Source organism: Protopterus annectens, chromosome 7.part0 (assembly GCF_019279795.1).
Source record: "Protopterus annectens isolate FY-2018-M chromosome 7.part0, PAN1.0, whole genome shotgun sequence".
Lineage (NCBI taxonomy): Eukaryota > Metazoa > Chordata > Ceratodontiformes > Protopteridae > Protopterus > Protopterus annectens.
In genome coordinates, this window is record NC_056739.1 from 351,690,356 (window position 1) to 351,713,160 (window position 22,805).

At 37.6% G+C, this 22,805-nt stretch overlaps 1 protein-coding gene across 1 annotated transcript in view; it reads right to left on the reverse strand.

Annotated features, from left to right (window-relative positions):
- Positions 1-18,119: 18,119 nt before the first annotated feature.
- LOC122806462 (probable serine/threonine-protein kinase clkA) overlaps positions 18,120-22,805 on the reverse strand; it is a 130,451-nt gene continuing 125,765 nt past the window's right edge. Inside the window, exon 6 of the mRNA XM_044076923.1 lies at positions 18,120-22,805. This exon is cut by the window's right edge and continues 916 nt beyond it. Within this exon, the coding sequence (XP_043932858.1) occupies positions 22,165-22,805 (641 nt within the window). The 3' untranslated portion in view covers positions 18,120-22,164.

Sequence of the window (22,805 nt, forward strand, 5' to 3'; positions counted from 1 at the left end):
GTAGTAGTACCTAGGCTGACAGTGAGGCACCACTGTCAGAGGATACCAGACTTCCTGTGGAAGGGGAGCTGGGAAGGGTTACAAGGAGAGACTTACTAACACCAGGGAGGTTGTCTCCTAGAAGAGGAAAGGATAATTAATACACACAGTAAAGTACAATTTCCCTTAAGTACACACAGAGATCACAGTCGGTCTGGGGCTGGTTGCTCCCTTGCTCACCAGGTCCCCAATAAGACTCCCCACTGGCACAGCTATAGGGTCCAGGTCTCATCCATGTGCAACTAACAGCAGGCAAAACTGCCTTTCAGTTTGTAGCCTGCTACAGAACACCCTCTCTATTACAGGAACCCCACTTGGCATTCCTGAGAACACTAGAGAATATGAAGGTCTCTCCAAACACTATGTTATTGGGTGACTTCAACTACCCAAGCATTGACTGGGAAAACTACTCAAGCCCAAACACCCTCGCCCAATGGTTCCTTGAATTTATAAACTCTAATGCAATGGGACAACTGGTCACCACTCCCACAAGTGGGAACAACATATTGGACCTGGTCATCACCAACATGGGGACTCTATGTTCCACACCAGAGGTAAACCCCTCATTGGTAAGATCAGACCATAAACAAATTTCCCTGGACATCCATATCCTGTCCCCACCCCCAGCCAAGGAAATCACTGTAAAGAATTTCTCAAAAGCCAACTTTGCACTTCTCAAGACTGAGGTAGAATCCTTCAAAGCCCCTGGGTCAGAGGATAATACAGCCCAATCCACAGAATCCTTTACAAATGCATTCTATGAGCACCTGCAGGAATGCATGGATTGTGCTATCCCAAATAAAACCAAGACTCACTCCTCCAAAAGCAGGAGACCAGTCTGGTGGACCCCGGCCATAAATAAACTATACAACAGAAGGAGGAAGCTACTACATGACAGAGCAAAATCCCAAAAAGGGAAGGCATCTCTGATCAGTATTAGCAAGAAACTTCGATCCCTCATAAAATCATCAAAGGCCAGCTTTGAAAGAAAAATTGCCCTAGACACTAAAGATAATCACAAGGCCTTCTTTAGTTATGTCAGGAACATGGGCGGAAACTCCCAGATATGCTCTGAATTGTTGCATAACGGTACAAAATATACTGAACCTACAGACATAGCCAACATCCTGGCTGACAGATTCAGCACAAACTTCTCCCCCCCCTTCCCCCCCAAAGGAGCAAATGCCTACCCCAACTGAATGTAACCTCCCTGACATCACAGATGCACAGGTGAAAGCTGCCCTCTCCAAAGCAAAAAACACAGCATCCATGGGACCGGACGGTGTCCCAGGCTGTGTCTTACATGAGCTCCAAGAAGAACTGAACCCTCACATTAAGTCACTGTTCAAACTTAGCCTTACTACAGGATATGTACCCAAAGAATGGCGTACAGCTACAGTGGTCCCACTCCACAAAGGTGGTGCCACAACGGACCCCGGAAACTATCGCCCCATAAGCCTGACTAGTCTGGTCTGTAAAGCTATGGAGCGTATTATCATGGAACTCATAAACAAGACATTGGGAGCCTCCAGACACTGGACCCTACCCAATTCGGCTTTGTTAATGGCAGATCTTGCCTCTTAAACCTAGTTGATTTCTTTGAAACAGTTACCAAAGCCATAGATGAGGGCAAGGTAGTCCACACAGCCTACCTGGACCTCGCAAAAGCCTTCGACACAATACCCCACTCAGGCATCATAAATAAGCTTACCAGCTTAAATATCAACCCCTATATCACAAGATGGGTTGCAAACTGGCTCAGAGATAGAACCCACATGGTCAGAATCGCAGGTGCCATGTCCGAATCCAAACCAGTTACAAGTGGCATCCCACAGGGCTCAGTTCTGGGACCTCTCTTGTTCAGTATATACTTCTCTGAGGTTCAGGCTAACACAGGGGGATTATGGCTGACAAAGTTCGCAGATGACTGCAAACTGGGGGCTATAATCAAATCTCCAGCTGACACAAGCATCCTCCAAAAGGGTCTCACAGAGATGGATGCTTGGTGCCAGAGCCACGGCCTCAAGCTAAATGCTAAAAAGTGCATATTCATCCCCTTTGGGAAAAACAAGGAGCCCACAAATTACCACATAGGTAGTAATCCATTAAGTACGGAAGAAGTAATTAGAGATTTGGGGACCAACGTAGATGGTAATCTCTCCTTTGATAATCACGTTGCCAAAGTGGTTAGAAAGACCTTCTATATAGCCCACCTTATCATGAAAGGGTTCGCATCTAGATCAAGAGAGGTCATTGTTCCCCTCTACTCATCACTCATCAGGCCCATAGTTGAGTACCTTACCCAACACCTGCAGCAACTGGAGAGACCCCAAAAGTACCTCACCAAGAGGATCATGGTCTACAAACAGATGTCCTATGCAGCTCGACTAAAGAAACTTCAGCTCTACTCAGTTGCTTACCACCTACTCAGAGGCCATCTATGCCTGACGTACAAAGCCATGTCAAACCCAGAATTAATGGACATGCTCCACCTCAAAAAATCCAAGTCCCTTAGAGCTACATGCTCCAGGGACCTAAACCTCAGCACAAAAATAAATAGGACATGCTGGAGGGACAGATTCATTTCCCAGAGCCTCCCCTCACTCTGGAATAGAATCCCAATTCATGTTAGACATAGCCACTCACTGACCCTCTTCAAGTGAAATCTGGACGCGTGGATGGGAAATTGCAAATTCACCCCTGGGATCTCTTCTGTGTCTCTGCTAGACAGAGGCACAGTAAACTAATCTTAAAAGGGTACCTTCTGTGACCTACTTTACAGAGGCACAGTAGGCTAATCTAATTGGGAGGCGGAAGACAAATACACTCTGGCTAGGCTTATAAATGCCCTAGGGCAGATAGCCTAGTATCTACTTATGAACCTATGAACTTGAGACAGGCTCAGATCTCAGACCCTACATTGCAAGGCCTGAGGCAGGTAGCTAGGGAGACACCTGATTCTTAAGGGAAGGGGGAATATGTATACTGGAACCAAGGGTTACTGTACAGAGAGTGGACCCCTGAGCGAGGGCTAGAAGATGAGAGAGTACAGCAGTTGGTAGTGCCTAGAACTTACCGTCTGGCACTTCTAGCCATAGCCCATGATATTCCCTTTGCAGGTCATATGGGCATAAAACGTACAAAGAGGCATATTATGCAAAACTTCTATTGGCCTGGAATTTCCAGAGATGTAACAGGGTACTGCAGGACCTGTGAGCAGTGCCAAAAGGTAGACAAGGCAGGAGACAAGGTGAGAGCTCCTTTGATGCCTTTGCCTGTGATTGAGGAACCATTTCAGAGGGTAGCTATGGATATTGTGGGTCCTCTGCATATCCCAAGTTCCACAGGGAAAAAGTATATGCTAGTGATTGTAGATTATGCTACACGATACCCTGAGGCAGTGGCTTTGTCCTCTATTGAGGCTGAGAAGGTGGCAAATGCTTTCTTAGAGATTTTCAGCAGGGTAGGTTTCCCAAAGGAAATACTGTCTGACAGAGGTGCCAGTTTTATGTCAGACCTGCTGGCCTGTCTGTGGATGTCCTGTGGGGTGAAGCACATGAAGACCACCCCCTACCACCCCCAGACTAATGGTCTTGTTGAGAGGCTAAACTCTACAATTAAGTCCATGCTACGGGTATTGCAGATCAGTTTAAGAGGGAGTGGGACAAATATTTGCCCCATCTGTTGTGTGCTTATAGAGAGATTCCCCAGGGATCCACAAATTTTTCACCCTTTGAGTTGCTGTATGGGCAAAGGTGAGGGGACCTCTAGATATAATTTGAGATGAGTGGGAAGGTGAGTGTGAGTCTCACAAGGAGTCTGTTGTGGCATACGTCCTAAACCTCAGGACAAGGCTCAGGGAACTCATGGGCTTGGCCCAGAAGAACCTGGCAGAAGCTCAAGAACAGAAAAAGGTGTGGTATGACAGGAATGCTCGAGCTAGAGAGTATGCTGTAGGGCAGCAGGTGATGGTTCTCATTCCTGTCAGACACAACAAGTTGCAAGCAGCTTGGGAGGGACCCTACAAGGTGGTAAGAAAGGTAAGTGATGTTAACTACATGGTGGAAGTGCTAGGCAGATGGCAGGGGCACAAATTGTACCATGTTGACATGATGAAACCTTACCATGCCCTTGTGCTGACCATTTGCAGTGGATTGCAGGAGGAGTCTGAGGGAGATCTGGGGACTGATTTCCTCAGTGAGGCTCGGGCTGACACCTCGGTGGAAGGGGTAGCAATGTGCCAGTAGCTATCTCCTACCCAGGATCGAGAAATCCGAGCAGTGTTGCAGGAGTCTGGGGGCATGTTCACCAGGAAACCAGAGAGCACCCACCTGGTGCAGCACCAGGTGGATACAGGACCCCAAAGGCCTATCAGGCAAGCCCCTTATAGGGTGCCTGAGAGAGAGTCAAACAGACTCTGAGGGAGGAGGTACAGGAGATGTTGGAACTAGGGGTGATTCAAGAGTCCAACAGTCCCTGGGCCTCACCAGTGGTGTTGGTGCCAAAGAAGGAAGGCAGCAACATGTTCTGTGTGGATTACAGGAAATTAAATAGTCACACAGAGTCAGATGCTTACCCCATGCCTAGGACAGATGAGGCCCTAGAGCAGCTGGGTGGGGCTAAGTAGCTTACAACCATTGATCTTACCAAGGGTTACTGGCAGGTGCCCTTGACTCCCAGTGCTAGAGGGAAGTCAGTCTTTGTGACTCCTTTTGGCTTGTATGAGTTCACAAAGATGCCCTTTGGGATGAAGAAAGCCCCAGTGACTTTCCAGAGGCTGGTAGATCATATCTTAGCAGGAGCAGGAGGGCTTGCCCTTGCTTACATGGATGATATTGCTATCTACAGCCATTCCTGGCAAGAACATTTTCAGCATGTTAGGGAGGTGATGGGCAGACTACAGAGGTCAGGGTTAACCATTAAGCCGAGCAAATGTCAGGTGGGTATGGCAGAGGTCTCCTACCTAGGACATAGAGTGGGGAGTGGTAAGATAGGACCAGAACCTGCCAAAGTAGAAGCTATTCAGGCATGGCCTGCACCTGTTACCAAAAAGCAGGTGAGGGCATTCTTAGGGACAGCAGGGTACTACAGAAAGTTCATTCCTAGTTATAGTACCATAGCTGCTCCCCTCACAGATCGGACAAGTAAGAACAGGCTAGATAAGGCAGTGTGGACCGCAGCATGTGAGAAGGCATTTCTGAAGCTTAAGGAAGCTTTGGGAGGACCCCCTGTGTTAGCCAGTCCAGGCTATAGCAAATAATTTGTTGTGCAGGTGGATGATTCAAACTATGGGGTGGGGGCTGTACTTAGCCAGATTTCTTCAGAGCGAGAAGAACACCCAGTGGTTTATCTCAATCGTAGGCTCCAACCCAGGGAGGAATGCTATGCAGCTGTAGAAAAGGAATGTCTAGCCATAGTGTGGGCACTACAAAAACTTCAGCCTTATCTGTATGGAAAAAAATTCACTGTGATGACAGATCACAACCCTCTAACATGGTTAAACAGAGCCAGTCAGCAAAATGCCAAATTGCTAAGATGGAGTCTGGGGTTGCAAGCATATGATAAGTCAGTGTAGCACAGCAGTGGGAGTAGCAATGCCAGTGCAGATGGGCTCTCAAGACAGGGAATGGGGTGAGGTACACCCAGATAGACCTGACACTCTCAAGCAATGTTTCTCAAGGGGCACTTGAAAAACTTGCTTGAGTTCCCCGAGGAGGAAGAGATGTGACGATTGGGGAGAGATGGGCAAAAGGCTGCCAGCCTAGTCAAAATAGAATTTGATATCTAATTCTGGCATGTAAAGAAAACACTGTAAAATGTGAACTTCAAGATTGTTGCAACATTGCCATCTGCTGTAAGGAAAACCAAGCCAAGCATTTCAAATGTCTTTGAAAGTACAATTATCTAAAAAATGGTGCCAGAGCGGCTAGCTGAACACATTCTTCTTATTGTCTTGATTTAAGGAATGATTGTTAGAGTGTACATGTGGAAGGTGCTTTATTGCTTTGGTTTCTGCTAGAGTGTATATGTGAAATGCCTTTTATTGTTGTATTCTCCTGTAATTCCTTTTTCATAACTAATTTGCCCATCTTTTATGAATTTCTAGTGATGCACTGTTTATGTGATTGTAATGTAGAGAAACTTCAGCTTTTTGTGCCATTCTACCCACCTAGCTGGTATACAAAACCTATTCGTCTGGTACATATTGGTTAGTAGATTTACACACAAAGGCCTCCTGTTGATCCATTCAACATATATGGTTTTCTGCATATTGCACACATCTAACCACTCTGCATTTCAGTGGTTGAGATACAGATTTTCAAAAGGAGAGTAACACGTGACCTGACGAATCGTGTGTGTGTGTGTGTGTGTGTGTGTGTATACATATATATATATATATATATATATATATATATATATATATATATATATTTAGGATCAGTACAGATCCCCGAAGACAAAATCACCAAAACTAATTTCAGTTCGGCATACTTGCGCGAAAGTGCTTTTCACCGAAGAAGCACTTTCGCGTAAGTATGCCTGTTTGCGAGACCGCACTGTGGTGTGGACAAGGAAAAATTCCCTTTTCCTCACTGTAGTGTGGTCTCGGAGTGAGAATATTAAAGTAGGGGGAGCATAAATGTATATTCCTTTCTTTTTTTCTTTTTTTTAACATATATATTAACGAAAGCGCTTTTTCAGTGAAAGCGCTTTCGTTAATATATGTTCGGTGATTATGGATTCGGGACTTTGCACATTCATATATATTTGTGTGTATATATATATATATATATATATATATATATATATATATATATATATATATATATATATATATATATATATATATATATATATATATATTTAATGTGTGTGTGTGTGTGTATGTATGTGTGTATTCTAGGCAAAGTATCAGCAGTGAGCCAGGGCATTTTTAACAGTCACTCATTGGATCTGCAGCTGTATGTTTGGATATTCTGCAACTGATGAACATGGACAGTTTATTTCTCTAGCTCTTTCCTCTTTAAATAAGCAGAAAAGATAAAACTGATAAACATAATCTAGAATATAATAAATGCAACAGTTCTACTACTAATGTCAACCATAGTTGCAAAGTTATATTTTTTTGTAGTATCAGACTGAATCCTTTTGTTTTTTTTTTTTCTCATTCACAGAAAAAATGGACAAAAGAAGCTAGATTGCACACTTGCACATTTCTGTCTTGTGGTTATAGTTCTGTACTAAGAGAACCATTTTAATAAGAAAAGTCTCATTAACCATTGGAATATTTTTCTCAGAAGTTTTCAAAAAGCATTTCCTCTGATTTACATCTGGCAAAATGCACAACCAACTGTAAGATCTGTCAGATTTACTGTCTTGCCTTTACATGTGATCAGCGGATGTTCTATTCAGGTTAATGGTGTGCTTGTTTTTCTAACCATGGTTTTGACATCTCCGCTGTTAACAATGAGTTACCATAAACCTTAAGGACACCCAATAACACATTGTATCAGTCAGGTGACAAAGTTAAGGAAGTGCAAACATCTGGCCTTAACACTGCTTATATGACTAGTACACAGTTTTGATCTTTTTTTTTGCCTGAAAGTTGTGATTGCACCAGTCTGAGTTGCCTTCACCACAGACGTAAGGAAAAGGAATAGTTGGTTCAAAATCCTAAGTGCACCAAGTAAACCTTCATCTTTTCTGATGTGCATCATGAGGAGAAGTTATTGCAGTGTGTGTATTTGAGCAGTTAAGTGATAATGCTGTGCTTGTGTACGTTTGTTTTATGACTATTCAGGTGTACATATTCACATTGCTATTGGAGTATGTAGAATGTTAGATGCGTTAATGAAAAATGAGGCTGTGAAGAGCTAGGATTTGAACTGTAATGGGTTTTGCAGGGTTTTAACTTTTATGAGCTGAATACCAAGTGGGAGAAGTACTTAAAAAAAAAATGTTTTCTCTACTTTCTCACATGGCTGGTCGTTGAGGCTGTATGGTACAAGGTGCAAGACCCTTTGGCTTGTTTCAGTTTATACTGAAGCCATATACTGTAGTTGTACAAGGTGCTGCCATGGAAGTCATTTTCATGAACTGTAGGTCCTTTACCCTTATGCCTCATAACAGTGCTGCCATTTCATAGGGAGTGAGATGCATACAGGAAGTTTATTAAAGAGTAACAAAACTTGCCAACTTGCCTAAACACAGTAATAAGCTTGTATTATCTCAATAAATATTCAAACCCAGTTATCGCATATGCATTAATATTTCTTTTTTTTTTCAATAATAATTCTTTATTCTTTTCCAAATGTTAATACAATACTACAACATATTTACAATATATACATGAATGCTTCCAACAGTTGCATAGAGTCATTATACATAAATATATACTTCTAAATAGGTATTACAGAAAAAGAAAAGAAAAATCTAGTATCAATATAAGGCTTATCTATAGAAAACTCCATAATAAGTCTGTACTTCCCGGAGAAAAGTGGATTGGAACCTTAAGCTAAGACAATGTTAAAGATTTGCTCCCATATTTTTGTATTATTTACACTTTTCTTATGATCATTAATTAGTAATTTGTGTGCTAAGATATGTTTTATCGCTACACTCTTGAAGTTTTCCCATGAAGTCTGGGATGGATTCAACCAATTTGTAGCTATATACAGCTTCATTAACAAAAAAATATTTACGAGTATGATCCTTTGGGATCTATCCAAATTAATTGGCGGAATATGCAGAATCATAAACTCCCAAGAAAGTGTAGACTGTTGATATCCCATTTTTTGTAGCTGGAATTTCAAAGAATTCCAGAGTTTAAAAATACATTTACAACTCCAGAACATGTGTAAAAGGTCAGCCGTTTGATCTATACAATATGGGCATTTAGGTGAATTTTTTGAGCTAAATTTATGTAAAGTGAGACGCTTATAATACGCATTATTAAATATCATCAACTGAGTAAATAATAACTTTTGAAGGGACACTGATTTTAAGGTTAAGTTAATTGCTCTCACTATTTTACTATCTTCAATCATTAACAGTTTCTCTTTCCAGTATTTGGATAAAAGTATTTGGTTATTGTATTTCACATCTTTCATCAAACTATATGAGGCTGTTATATATTTACATTCCTGTGTTAGAGTTTGCCATAAGTTTAGGCAAATGTTTAAATCTTCTTCTTTAATTTTGAAATTCCTATTACTAAAATAGCTTATTGATAAGTCCTTTAACTGTCTTATTATAATTAAATACGAGTTAGGGAGATTCATCTCTCTTAGCATGTCATGTATTGAGATACCGAGAAAGGGATATAAATCAAGTATGGTTAAGTCACTTATAAGTGGGAATTTCTTAAGGTTTATCAACTGATTACCAATTTTCAAATTTGGGTTCTTATGAAATGGTTGAAAAATCATCATATATTGTAAGAGATTTAGTGAGTTTAACAGACTTTGTACTGATATTATATATATTTTGATATGTTCCATCAAAGCGTACATTTTAAGGGTATCTTTATTTAAAAAAGGTAATGCCTTACAATTAATACCCAGTCCAGCAACATGTTTATGATTCAGAATCAACCACTTAGGAGCCCATTTCGAATTTAACCTATCAAAGTTAACTACTCTTAGAATTCTATTAGCATTTATTATTAAATAATATGTTTCAAAATTCGGTAGTTCTAACCCACCCCTGTTTTTTGGAGTCATCCGTTTGTCATAAGATATCCTAACTTTTCTAGGTTCCCATACAAATCTAGCTAATTCTGTATGAAGTTGTTTGAAGAATTTCCTAGAAATTTGAACTTGAGTAGCTCTAAAGATATATAATATTCTGGGAAGTATGTTCATTTTAATAATTGAGGTCTTTGCCATTATTGGTAATTTCAGATTATTCCATCTTTTTAAATCAGAGACTATCTGCTCCCAAATTAACTTAACATTATTTATGTAAAAGTCTCTATTATCTGTTGAAAAGACAACCCCTACATATTTTATTTTTTCTTCGGATTTTACCTGACCTACCAATGGTAAAAGCGAGAAGGGTGTAGGCGTCTTTAACGGGAATACCTTGTTTTTTTTTAAATTTATTTTGTAATTAGATATTTTTGCAAAGTCTTCCACAGCTTTTAATATTTTCTTAATATCTGAAACAGGTGTTGTGCAGTAAATATTCTGATCGTCCGCAAAAGCAGCCATGGAAATTTTCGTACCATAAATTATTGGAGCATTGTGATAAATATTTTGTTTGATATGTAGAAATAATGGTTCTAAATATAGATTGAATAATATAGGAGATAACGGACATCCTTGGCGGGTACCATTCTTAATTTGAATTCTTTTTGAGAGATTCCTATTAATAACTAGATTTGTATAAGGATTATTATATAGTTTTTTTAAAGTTAAAATGAATTCTTGAGGTATATTAAAACATGCTAAAATATCAAACAAACATTCTAAGTTCACTCTATCAAAAGCTTTTTGCGCGTCAATCATAAGTGCATAAGCATTAAAGTTCCTGTGAGTGGCATAAGAAATCAGTGTATGAAGTGATAACGTATTATCTGTAGTTTGTCTGCCATTTATAAAACCGGCTTGTTCTTCTGATATTATCAGGTTAATTACCTTCTTCAATCTATTAGCCAAAATCGATGTCATAATTTTCATGTCTATATTCAAAAGTGAAATAGGTCTATAGTTATCCGGGTTTTGTAAATCAGCATTCTCTTTCGGTATAAGAATAGTTTTCGAAGCATTAAAGTGCGGGTCAGTAATTTTATCGTTAGTTATATAGTTAAATACCTGTGGAAGTATTTTCCCCAATATATCACTAAATGTTTTATAAAATTCCGTGGTCAAACCATCTGGTCCCTGAGCTTTATATGACTTCAACTTCTTAATTGCATCAGTTATCTCCTCTGAAGAAATTGGTTTAACTAAGTTCATATGAAGCTCATCACCAATCTTCGGAAAGATAATTTTCTGCAGAAAATCATTATTACTCTTATTTATATTTAATTCCTGCTGCTCACCATATACTTGAGAAAATATTAGTTCAAATGCCTTCATGATATCTTCAGTATTGGTATATGTTTTATTATTAAAGTGTATTTCAGAGATTTGAGACGGTATTTTCGATTGATTAATAATACGTGCTAATGCTTTTGAAGGGGTCTGTATGTGATTGGTGTATTTTACCAGCATTTTCTGTTCATAAAATGATAATTTACTGTTTTGTAGTAAAAAAAGGTCCTTCTGACATTTTAATAACTCCGTTTCAGTTTGTTTACTATAATTCCCAATTAGATCCTGATCCAGTAATTTAATTTTAGTTTCCAATTCTTGTATGTCTCTCACTTGTAATTTCTTGTAATAAGTAGCCTTTTGGAGAAACATTCCTCTAATTTGTGCTTTGGTAGTTGCCCATTCTATGTCAGACGGATGACGGTGTTCCGAAAGATTAGCTAGTAATTGGTTAAAGGACTCTTGAACTTCTTTTATTACATCTTCTTTATTCAATAGATATGGATTTAATGTCCAATTATAACCTCTAAAACGTATCTTATGACTAGTGTCCTTATTGAAAGTTAATGTGATCCTAGAATGATCTGACAGATGTCGAGCTTGTATGTATGTATAGGGATCAAAAAACATTAGTGCGTCTGAAATTAGAAAAAAGTCGATCCTGGACCACATTTTATGACAACTTGAATAAAATGTAAAGTTATCTGCATTCATTTGATTCTTATTGTATTTAAATGGATCATATAATTTAAAATCTGTTTTAAATTCCTGTAGTGCTATCACTGCTTGGTTATTAAAGGACCTATGGGAGCTTGATTTATCTAATTTGGGGTCTTGGTATGTGTTCCAGTCACCTCCTATTATTATATAGTAATTATTATATTGATTCAGGATAAAATAAAGTGATGTTATGAAAAATTGTTGATTGGTACATGGGGCATATATATTAAGAAGTATCACCGGTTTATCGTAAAGTTTGGATACAAGAATCACATAACACCATCTTCCCTCTTTGTCCATTTTAAAATCTAGGATTTTCTCTTGGTACTGACTTTTAATAATAATCGCCACCCCTGCACTATTAGTTGTCCCTTCCGAAGCTACCACCTCTCTGATCCATTTCTTATTTTTAAGGGCAGTCCATTGATCGTTAGTCAAATGGGTTTCTTGTAATAAAATAAAACATGCCTTTGACTGGAGGAATAAATGAAAAAATAATTTCCTTTTTTTCAAGTTCTGGAACCCTTTAACATTCCATGAGTCTATTATCCACATACTAAGATTTTTAAAACTTTTAAATATATTTTAAAATTGAAAGAAGATACTAGATTCAAATGTATTAGCACAGTATATAATGTCTGGAATCAATCTTGACGTCCCATCCCTAACCAGTGCCTATCCACTATTCCCCTGGACCAGGACATACATAGGTTTTTTACACTGTATAAACTTTTATTGGTACACATCATTACTAAATATCTGTTCTTTATCTTACAAAATAACACACTAAAAACATGCAAAAAACCTATAATAACTACATCTAACTCTACAAAACCTAACCAAAACATTCCCTACTAAACACTGGTAACTATCTACAGCTCTTGAACACATTATTTAGTTAACACAAATGATATTCCTTACATTCAGAATTACTATTCTACCTCTCTAATAGTTAACATATATTATTAGTTCTATAAATTGGTTATATTACCCTAGAATATCTAATTATCTTATTTAAATCTAACCTAAACATATATATGACAGTACTCCTATTAAACAATAATGTTATTGACTTCAAGATAATTCACTATATGTTTAATTTATATTTAAAGCATTAAATCTGACATTGTTTATCTAATCTAACTTATTTAACATTGTGATGACAGCATCATTGGTGAATACAAGTAGCATTAACTATGCTTAGTGGATACTATACTTAAATATATAAAATGATATCTAAATAGCACAGTTCCCAAAACATTCAGAACCACATCAGAAAAATAACCTTCATTTTCCTAGAAATGCCAGGATATATTATGTGTTTTTAATCTACTAACTATCCCAACATTAAAACCCCTTTGTATCAAAACATTTACAGTATTAAAACACAATCTAAAAACAGGAGAATAAATATTGCAGTACAGTACAATATTATTAGCACATCCACATTCAGGCAAACTACCTAAGAAAATAGAATAACTATGATAACTTTATCCTACTTCTACCATATCAGTTAAATAACACATTTTTGACCACGCCATTAATATTTCAGTTTAAATCCTACCTGAATGAATTCACATTCCATTTTACAGAAATAGAAGTTGAAACATACATTAAAAGTCCACGGAGCCTCGTTTTACGATCCCAGTAGGTTCCCCTTCTTCCACAGAGCTCTATCTACTTCCTGGTCATGAAATCTTGTCTTCGAATTTGCAAAGGGGGAACCATTACGCGGACGGACTTCCGGATGTGCCACCTCGAAAGCGGACCCTCAGCTGCATCTAAAGGACTTCCTGTTGCCTCACGAAGGGACACAGTTCGTAGTAGCTGTAAAAGTTTGTGGAATCTTCGTAAACAAGCTGGACCTGCAAAAAAAAAAAACTAGTTAATTATTGACCAAGGGGCCTGGTGAAGAAGTAAGAACAAACAAAGGATTTTGGAGCCTCGAGGTATAGTAGGCATGGAATCCCAGTATCCACGTTGAAACAGACTGAATGGTCGAGTTAAGCTTCCGAAGTTGGGAGGGATTTGAAAATCTTCAAAAAGGTAACTTTTGCTTCTTTTTTTGTAGAGATGGAATATTTGGATCCATCAACTGTAAAAATTAATGTGTTAGGGTATTTCATCTGAAATTTAATGTTCTTTTCAATAAGGAACTTGCAGTATGGAGCTAATGCTTGTCTGGCTTGTCTTATTTGCAATGGTAAATCCTGTCCCATAGAAACTCTATTATTTTGCCACATAACATAACCTCCATTCTTTTTAACAGTTAAAATTATTTTATTTACATCCTGGTAGTTGAGAATTTTGACGTAAACCGGTCTAGGAATATTTGAGGCTTGTGTTTCTCTGAGAGCTCTATGGGCTCTTTCTATAACAATTTGCTTAGTAATATCAGAGTCATTGAACAATATTTCAAATATTTGTATGATGGTAGAAATTAAATCATTATATTGGATAGTTTCAGGAATTCCTCTAATAATTATGTTGTTCCTTCTGGATCTTGCCTCCAAGTCCAGAATCTTGTTTTGCATAGATTGAATGTCCAGGTCATGAATATCTGTTTTTTTGTAAGCAATGTTATTCTGTCCTCATTTTCGGATATCCTAGCTTCTGATTTATCCATCCTTTCAAGAATTTGACTGCATGTGGCACCAAAAGAAAGTACCTGGTTTGAAAGTTCTTTTAAAGCTTCTTGTATGGGCAACAAAGCAGTTTTGATGTCTTCCATGTTAGCCAGTTGATCCGGTTTATTTGTCATTCCAGCTTTTAAAAGTTCCTGTTGTTTTGCAGTTTTCTGCCTTTTGATTGTTGAATCTTTTTCTGGTGACTGAAGTGCTGATAATTTGGTTTTAGTTGTCGTTGTTTCCATGCTTTTTTCCTCTTTTGACATCGTGAAACAGAAGTCAGACAGTTCCTTTGTTTAATACTCTGTTCAGAGTCAGGCAGACAATCAGATCTAATCCTGTGAATTTAATTAGTTTCCTTCTGTTCTTTTACCTCTCAGGCAATGTTTAGTTGTAGTAGAATAGTTATATCCAACGATTAATACAAAAAATCTTGTAGTATAATCTCAGGGTTGATTTTTATTCCAAGTATCTGGAGAGCTGTAGATATACAGTGTCTACAGAATGGCGGCCATCTTTGTCTCCTGCATTAATATTTCTATTACAAATGGTACTGCTGACCCAAATTTAAGTATGCACCAGAATTCTTTGTGCTGCGTCTTTTTTTTTTGTTCATCTGTTCTAGGAAAACTTTTATTTACTCAAGCTTTTGAAGAGTCTTCATCGTGGGAATGCTATTCCAAGAAGAGCTTTATCAAAGGGCTTTTACTAAAGCTATGCATACCTCTTAAATGTAATTTTCTAGTTGCCTCATTGTAAGTAAAATCAGAATCACCACTCCAAGTAGCCAAGAACCAGACTTGGTAGTATCAAATAAAAATATTTAATTCCACAATAGGAAAGACTCATGAATAACATAGTCAGTCAAGCACTTTCGTCATCCAAGACTTCTTCAGAACTGTGTAATACATCATTGACACACCTTAAATAAGCAGCTCCCCCCCACTTAACACACTAATTAAACTTTAAAAACATACACCCTAAAAAATCATTATAAAACAGCAATACATAATACATAAATAAAATTTTGAACTAGTACAAAGTGTTTGACAAGTATGGTATATAATAACACCAATACTATAACTTAGTAGATGGCAAATTCGTTTGAATGCCAGTGTAGCCCCTGGTATTAATGACCACATTTGTATCAAGCCAGAGTTGAAACATAGGGCTGCTAAGTTATAGTATTGGTGTTATTATATACCATACTTGTCAAACACTTTGTACTAGTTCAACATTTTATTCATGTATTATGTATTGCTGTTTTAGAATGATTTTTTAGGGTGTATGTTTTTAAAGTTTAATTAGTGTGTTAAGTGGGGGGGCTGCTTATTTAAGGTGTGTCAATGATGTATTACACAGTTCTGAAGAAGTCTTGGATGATGAATGCACTTGACTGACTGTGTTACTACTGAGTCTTTCTTGTTGTGGAATTAAATATTTTTATTTGATATTACCGAGTCTGGTTCTTGGCTACTTGGAGTGGTGATTCTGTTTTTTCTTGGAGCATTTTTTCCACTCCGTACAGCATTTTGTTTTTCTTTGTAAGTAAAACTTTTGGTTTCCAATTACATCTGGAGCTGTTGCAACCAGAATATGTGTTTTCTACTAAATGACCATTTGATTTCAGAACTTTTACACATGCATGTTAAATAGCTTGTACATGTAAAGCTGCACTTTTGTAATATGGAATATTTAGCTTCATCCAGAATGAAGCATTTAGAATATCTTTAATTTTTTGCTTTTTCTATATGACACTATTAGTATATCTAAAACTGAAAAAAAGTTTCTGCTCCAGGAAGAGAGTTTTCCCGTCTTGATTTTGGGTTAACCCTTCATTCCCAGAAAACGTGTAATCCTCCTGAAGTTGTTTCTCAAAGTGTAATAGTCTGTATTTGTGAAGTATATGTATATTTATATGATGGTATGATAACTGACCAGCATCTTCATACATTGAATTGTGCAGCCTTTGGTCATTTGTGTTGAATTATCTTGAAAATGACCACCACTTCAACTACTGCTTTCAGAGTTACAGAACAACCTCATGCCAATAGGATAAGTTTATATTCCATACACCATTGTGTGACCAATACAAACTTCGAATGTGTCCCTGTCGTTGTCAATGTGCAGACACAGCAGTTGGCTAAGAGTCAAGTGAGAGGGGAGCACACGCACACAAGATTTGGTGATGGAAAGTGGTCCTAAAACACAAAAAGGATAGCTAAGCTGAAAACACTGTACGAAAATTAGGAGCACGTATACTATAACAGAGCTAGGGAAACTTAAAATGTCTGCATAAAATATGAAGTAAAAGACATTAAATATAAATACAAAATGATTGCAATGAATATAACACTATGAATAGCTATGCTAAAGTCATTTCCAAGAGATCAAATCAAAGATTAAATAATAAGGGTTAAATTGAATCTGTCGTTTTCTCAGGTTATGGCAGATGAACATGTTGAGGGAAAGTTCTTATACAAATGACTTTTGAAATGACATCCAAAAGGATGTGTTTTTTTTTTTTTTTTTACTTGACACGCACCATTGATTTGAGAGCATTTTTTACTGACTGGTATGTTCAGACTTGTTTCCAGATACTACGTGATATACTGGAATACCATTATGCAAAGTCTGTTCAGTCCTCCATTTTATGGATGCCTCTGTCACCCACAGTATTAATGGGCACATGTTGGTGATGAAAGAACATCAAGGTTATTTACACTTCAGATTATGTGTATGGCATTAGATATTCCTGGAACAAATCTTACACTGAGCAGACCAGTCCGTATATTGGAACACATCAGGAATATGTGTAATGCCTAAGAAGCAAGTCCCTTTGCCACACATTTTATTCAGGTACAGAAAGACCTTCAGTTCTTTGCTACACATTTTATTCAGGCACACAAAGACCTTCAGTTACTATAGTTACTGTTGTTTAATGTATCAATGAAAAAATCACAGTTTTACTCAAACATATTTCAAGTGTTAAGTGCTACTGTACTTTTTTCTTTTTTAACTATGGAACATTAAGGCCTCATGGACTAATCATCTGAACAAAATCAAGTTATAAACTTGAAGCACAGATATATGTTCATTTCTGTAAAACAACAAGTAACACTAAAAAAAAACAGTAAATGGCAGATCAGTACAGTGGGGGATTTATTGGATTCAAAAAATTACAATGGATTAAGTTTTACAGTAAAGGTGATTGCAAAACACAGTATTTACTTGTTTAACAATAAGTCAGTAACCTTTCATTTACACACAACCTATTTACAGTATTTTTTACTTCATCTTGAAAGTGTTGATGGGAAACCAGACAGTTCCATTTAATTGGCTGGTGAAACAGTTACAAATTATGATCATTTGCACAAAGAAATATATGACCACCACAGCCACATTCTCTGGTGGCAGTAGACAGAGGCCTTGTATCCCTGGCAGTTGTGTTGTCTGTATATAAACTGAAATTGTATTAATGTAAATATGTGCAAATACTAAGATGTGCCCCATGGCTGTGCCAGCAGAAATGGATAGAGGTAACATTAGAGATGAATTGTTGGAGCTCGGCAATTCCCAAACATGGCTCTGTCTTTACCCACTCAGGAAATAATATTGTTATGATTCATTCAAACACTGGTGGTATTTAAAGGGCATGGCTTCAACCAGTGGCAGTACTAAAATCTGACTTTTTCTGAAGTACCTTTTTATTACTCTGTAGATGTGCAGCTGATCAGAGTACCTGCTTTTGGTTTGGATTCCAAAACATCTTTTCACTGCACCATTTGGAGTAATTAAATGTTAACTGTCTATACATCTATGCAAGCATGAGCGCACACTGACACACACACACACACACACACACACACACACACACACACACACAGATACACACTCATGTGGTGTGTGTTTATGTATAATTAAATATGTATATTATATGTGTGCTAATAAAACAGAGACAGGAATCATTATCTCACTGAAAATTCTTGTTATTTATGTTTTTATGTGTACAAATAAACTTGGTTGTATAAAATATCTTGGAAGTTCACTGCCATCTCTTCTAGATTTAAACTTTGCTTCAAATGATGTGGAATTTAATGATCAGATAACATTTGTCTATAAAACTTTGTTTTATTAAATAAACATGATCTATAATTTATGCAAGTAAATAGATTTTTAAGTGAAATATATATGTACAAAAGTAGATGACACTGAAGACTTGGCCAAATATTGTACATATGGTATTCATATAGGAAAAAAAATAAAAGATTTTATTTCTTAATTCAATATCGTTGATCAATAGTTGTACTTTATACTGCAAACATGAAAAAATAGAAAATCAAAACTAATCTGGCACATAAACAATGAAAGGAACATAACACACAAAGTTTTGAAATGTTCAGAGGGAAAAAAGCAAAAGGTGAATTCTGATTGAACCTTCTGGAATAACAGCTACTATACTCGCCACATATTCTGCCTGCTACATTACAAAGACCCTTAGTTTTCCAGTTCTGCTTGGATTGTTATAGCTTTTTTCTCACTCATACTGCTCTGTTCTAGCTCATAAATTCTCTGCTCTTTTTCATCTCCCTTTGTTAAACATCCTTGCATTTGCCTTGTAGGATTTTTTGGATTCCTTAATTTGTCTGGTTTAGATTGCTTCTGCTTCGAGTCTCTTTATCCAGACTTCTGGAGGTCCTACATCTAGTCAGTATATCACTGCCACTTCTATGCCAGTCATGGCCTTTGTGCACCTCCCCAAGGGATTGGATTATCTACTGCTGTGTTATATTCAGTATTGATTTTATAGGTATCAGTGCACAACTGGCCTTAGGGTCTTTATTTCCTTAGTGGTCTCCCATAACTAATTTTGCATGCATTGCCCATGGAATTCTATTTATACTTCTTAGCTTAATCATGTCAGACAAACTAATATTTTTTTCCAGTTTCACAGCTCCTTTTCAATTGACATCAGCATCTGTGATTTTGTGTATGTTGGGGGGGGGGTCTATGATTTGTGCAGAAAAATGTGTAGATTGCTACCTTATTCCTCTATATCAGTACAGTCTGACCTCCAAATCTGGATGAAAATAAAGTCTCTGGTGTGACACTGTAGCCACCCACTTGAGGAAATTAGTGACCACCAAATAATTAGGCTCACAACTGATGTATCTGCATTTATTTGTAATACCAGAGGAAGAGAGCAGAATTTTAGCTGGTCCAGCATTTCTGAACCACTTCTGCCAAGGCTTGGACCAAAGCCAAATACAGCATAATACAGTGTCTGCACTGTAGTAGGCACTATGGTGTTTGCTCTAACAGAGATTCTAGTGGGATAGACACTGTGGGTGATGTATTCATTTAGGCTGTCCTAGGGAGGGTGAAACTAGCGTCTATAAAAAAAAATGTCCTTAAGCACCACACTAGGTATGACATTATACAGGAGAAAGTGTATCACCTGGGTAGTTCTCCAGCCTGGGGACAATTAGTATCCATATACAATGCAAGCGCCACCAGATGGATAGGTGAAGCCACAATACTTGAGTCACTATCTTGTAGGTACCGCTACAACCAAGTGGCAACCAAAGGCAAGGTGTAGAGGTGAAAACGGCCTCCTTGACTGCCTGGGTGGTGACCACCTTCCATTTGGCTTTCACCCACTGCCTTGAATAAAATGGGTAGATAAAGAGCTGGCATTAATATGGGCAAAATGTAAATAAATTGTTTTGTTACGGAAAGTATGAAAAGGAATCCTATTTCTGTTGATTAGTATCAAGGCTGACAGATTTTGATGCATGCATATAAAAGATGCAGGGCAAATAAACAAATACACTAGAGTTTTTGACTCTGTTGGAAGGAGTTCATTCTTTGATTACCTAGTCAGTTCATTTTTGCAGGCGAAAGTCAAAGTCTATCCAGACTTTTGGTGTGTTCACACACCCTGTGGGAGGGTTTAAATACAGACTCGCTACACCACATACATGCATACATGCATACATGCATATTCATTGAATACAGAGCTATGGCATGTCTTTGGGATGTTAGAGAAAATAGAATCCTGGCAAATTCCATACAAATAGCGGGCAGGTAGACATTATGTAGAAGGCAACCATCCAAAAACAAAACTGGAGAAGTCGACATGTGTCTGTGACTGTGTACCCAAGAAAAGACAAGCAACTAATGCAGTTCTGTTTTTACTACCTTGTACAAAATGCATTATAGACAAGGAAATATTGGTGTAATTTTGGAATACAGTTCTCTTCTTTGCAGAAGATAAAAGTAGTGGAAAGAATTGAACAAAACCTTCACATGTGAAGTGGACAGTTGAGCTGCCCTGGTTTGGTCAAACCAACCTTGAGAGGAAAAGATCTTGCTTTTGTGGAAAAATGGTAAACACTTGGAACAAACCTCCTGAGATAACAAGGCAAATACTTAGTCTTTAAAAGATTTTACATAGTTTATATGTGAGAGAAGGTCTACAGTTCTAACTAAAGCAGAATGACAGGATAAATGAGAATTCTTTGAACTCCATCCATGCCTTGACTTTTGTAAGATCAGTGGCTTATCTGCTATACAAAGCTGAACTCCCATTTTTGTTTGTTCTGTCATGCTTGCAGTCCTGTGCTTATTAATTCATTTGTGCAGGCTAGCTACTGTCCCCATCATTGTGAAGTCATGTGGCTGCAGTCTGGGACGTTTAGTTCAGCTCATTCTATTTTCATACTGAAGCTCATCATTCCGATTTCAGGGAACCTAGGTTGCCACCTATTGTTATGTCTTCAGCAACTATTCTACTGATGAAAACCAGGTGGGTTACTATAGGAGTGTATGTACTCTGTTGCTATTCTTTTATTTTACATTGATGTTTTTCTAAATTATATACTGGGTACATCTCCGTTTCAAATTATTAACTGTGTACATTTTCACACTAAAAATTGTCTTGTAAACAGGAAGTGACCATAAAAGTGAATTAGATTATCTAATACCATTAACAATTGTGGGATAGTCCCAAATGTTTTTATATGCATAGCAACCTCAAAAGGTTTTCAGAAACATACAAATGAGTTCATTTGGAAATCAGCTTTTAGTTAAGGTTCTTGAAGAGTTTATGTATTCCTAAAATATCCTTAATAAACTTTGATTCTTGATGCTTTTGGATGGCACTTTCATGCCATCTTAAAGAGCTTTTCTGTATGCTACTGTACTCAGAAACAAATAATTGTATATTTTTCCTCTAGACTGTTAAAGACATTCGCCCTCCACTTTAGCATTTTTATATTCTCTGCTGATATTTCTTCTTTCTATATACACAGTTAAGTAAAACTTGGCAAAGGCACAAGCTCCTTTTATCAAAAGTGAGCTGCAAGCATTCTCTGTTGAATCTTTGCAGCAAGTTGAAACTGAGGGACTGAAACGCAGAACTACAGAATGAAGCTCATCTGCAACAAATAGCAAGTGAACTGTGTTGTACTGGTAGGTTACTGTATGAACAGATATTTAACATCTTATAAGTTTTCATAGTCTTCGGAATCTGTGTAGATCGTTGTCATAGATGTACTTAAATTGTCTTTCTTTTCTTCAGTATTTAAGTATTCTTTTGCAGTCCAGGAGTTGACATAGTCATCACTGTCTTGTGAGCTTGAAGAGTCAACAGTGGTGTGGCTATTACCCGCAAGGTCATCTATCACTTTTGTTTTGTTATGTGCTGTAGTTATCAATGTCTCTAAATAGTTTTTGCTATGCTATGAATCATTTGTGCACCTCTCCAGAGTCCAGGAGTTGACATAGTCATCACTGTCTTGTGAGCTTGAAGAGTCAACAGTGGTGTGGCTATTACCCGCAAGGTCATCTATCACCTTTGTTTTGTTAGGTGCTGTAGTTATCAATTTCTCTAAATAGCTTTTGCTATGCTGGGAATCATTTGTGCACCTGTCCAGAGTCCAGGAGTTGACATAGTCATCACTGTCTTGTGAGCTTGAAGAGTCAACAGGGGTGTGGTTGTTACCTGCAAGGTCATCTATCACCTTTGTTTTGTTAGGTGCTGTAGTTATCAATGTCTCTAAATAGTTTTCACTATGCTGGGAATCATTTGTGCACTTCTCCAGAGTCCAAGAGTTAACATAGTCATCACTGTCTTGGGAATTATTGTCATCAGTGAGATAGCTGGTAATGAAAGTGTTGTTTTCCCTTTTTGTATTTGTAGACCCTGTAGCTGTCATTGTCTTTAAAGAGAATTTGTTGTCTTGTGGATTTCGGGTGTCCTGATCTGCTGACAAACAGTTTATATAGTCATCACTATTTTGGGAGCTTGTGAAGTGAGCAGGCATATGGCTATTTGATACAATACCCTCTTTGACCTTTGAATTTGTAGGCAGAGTGGTCA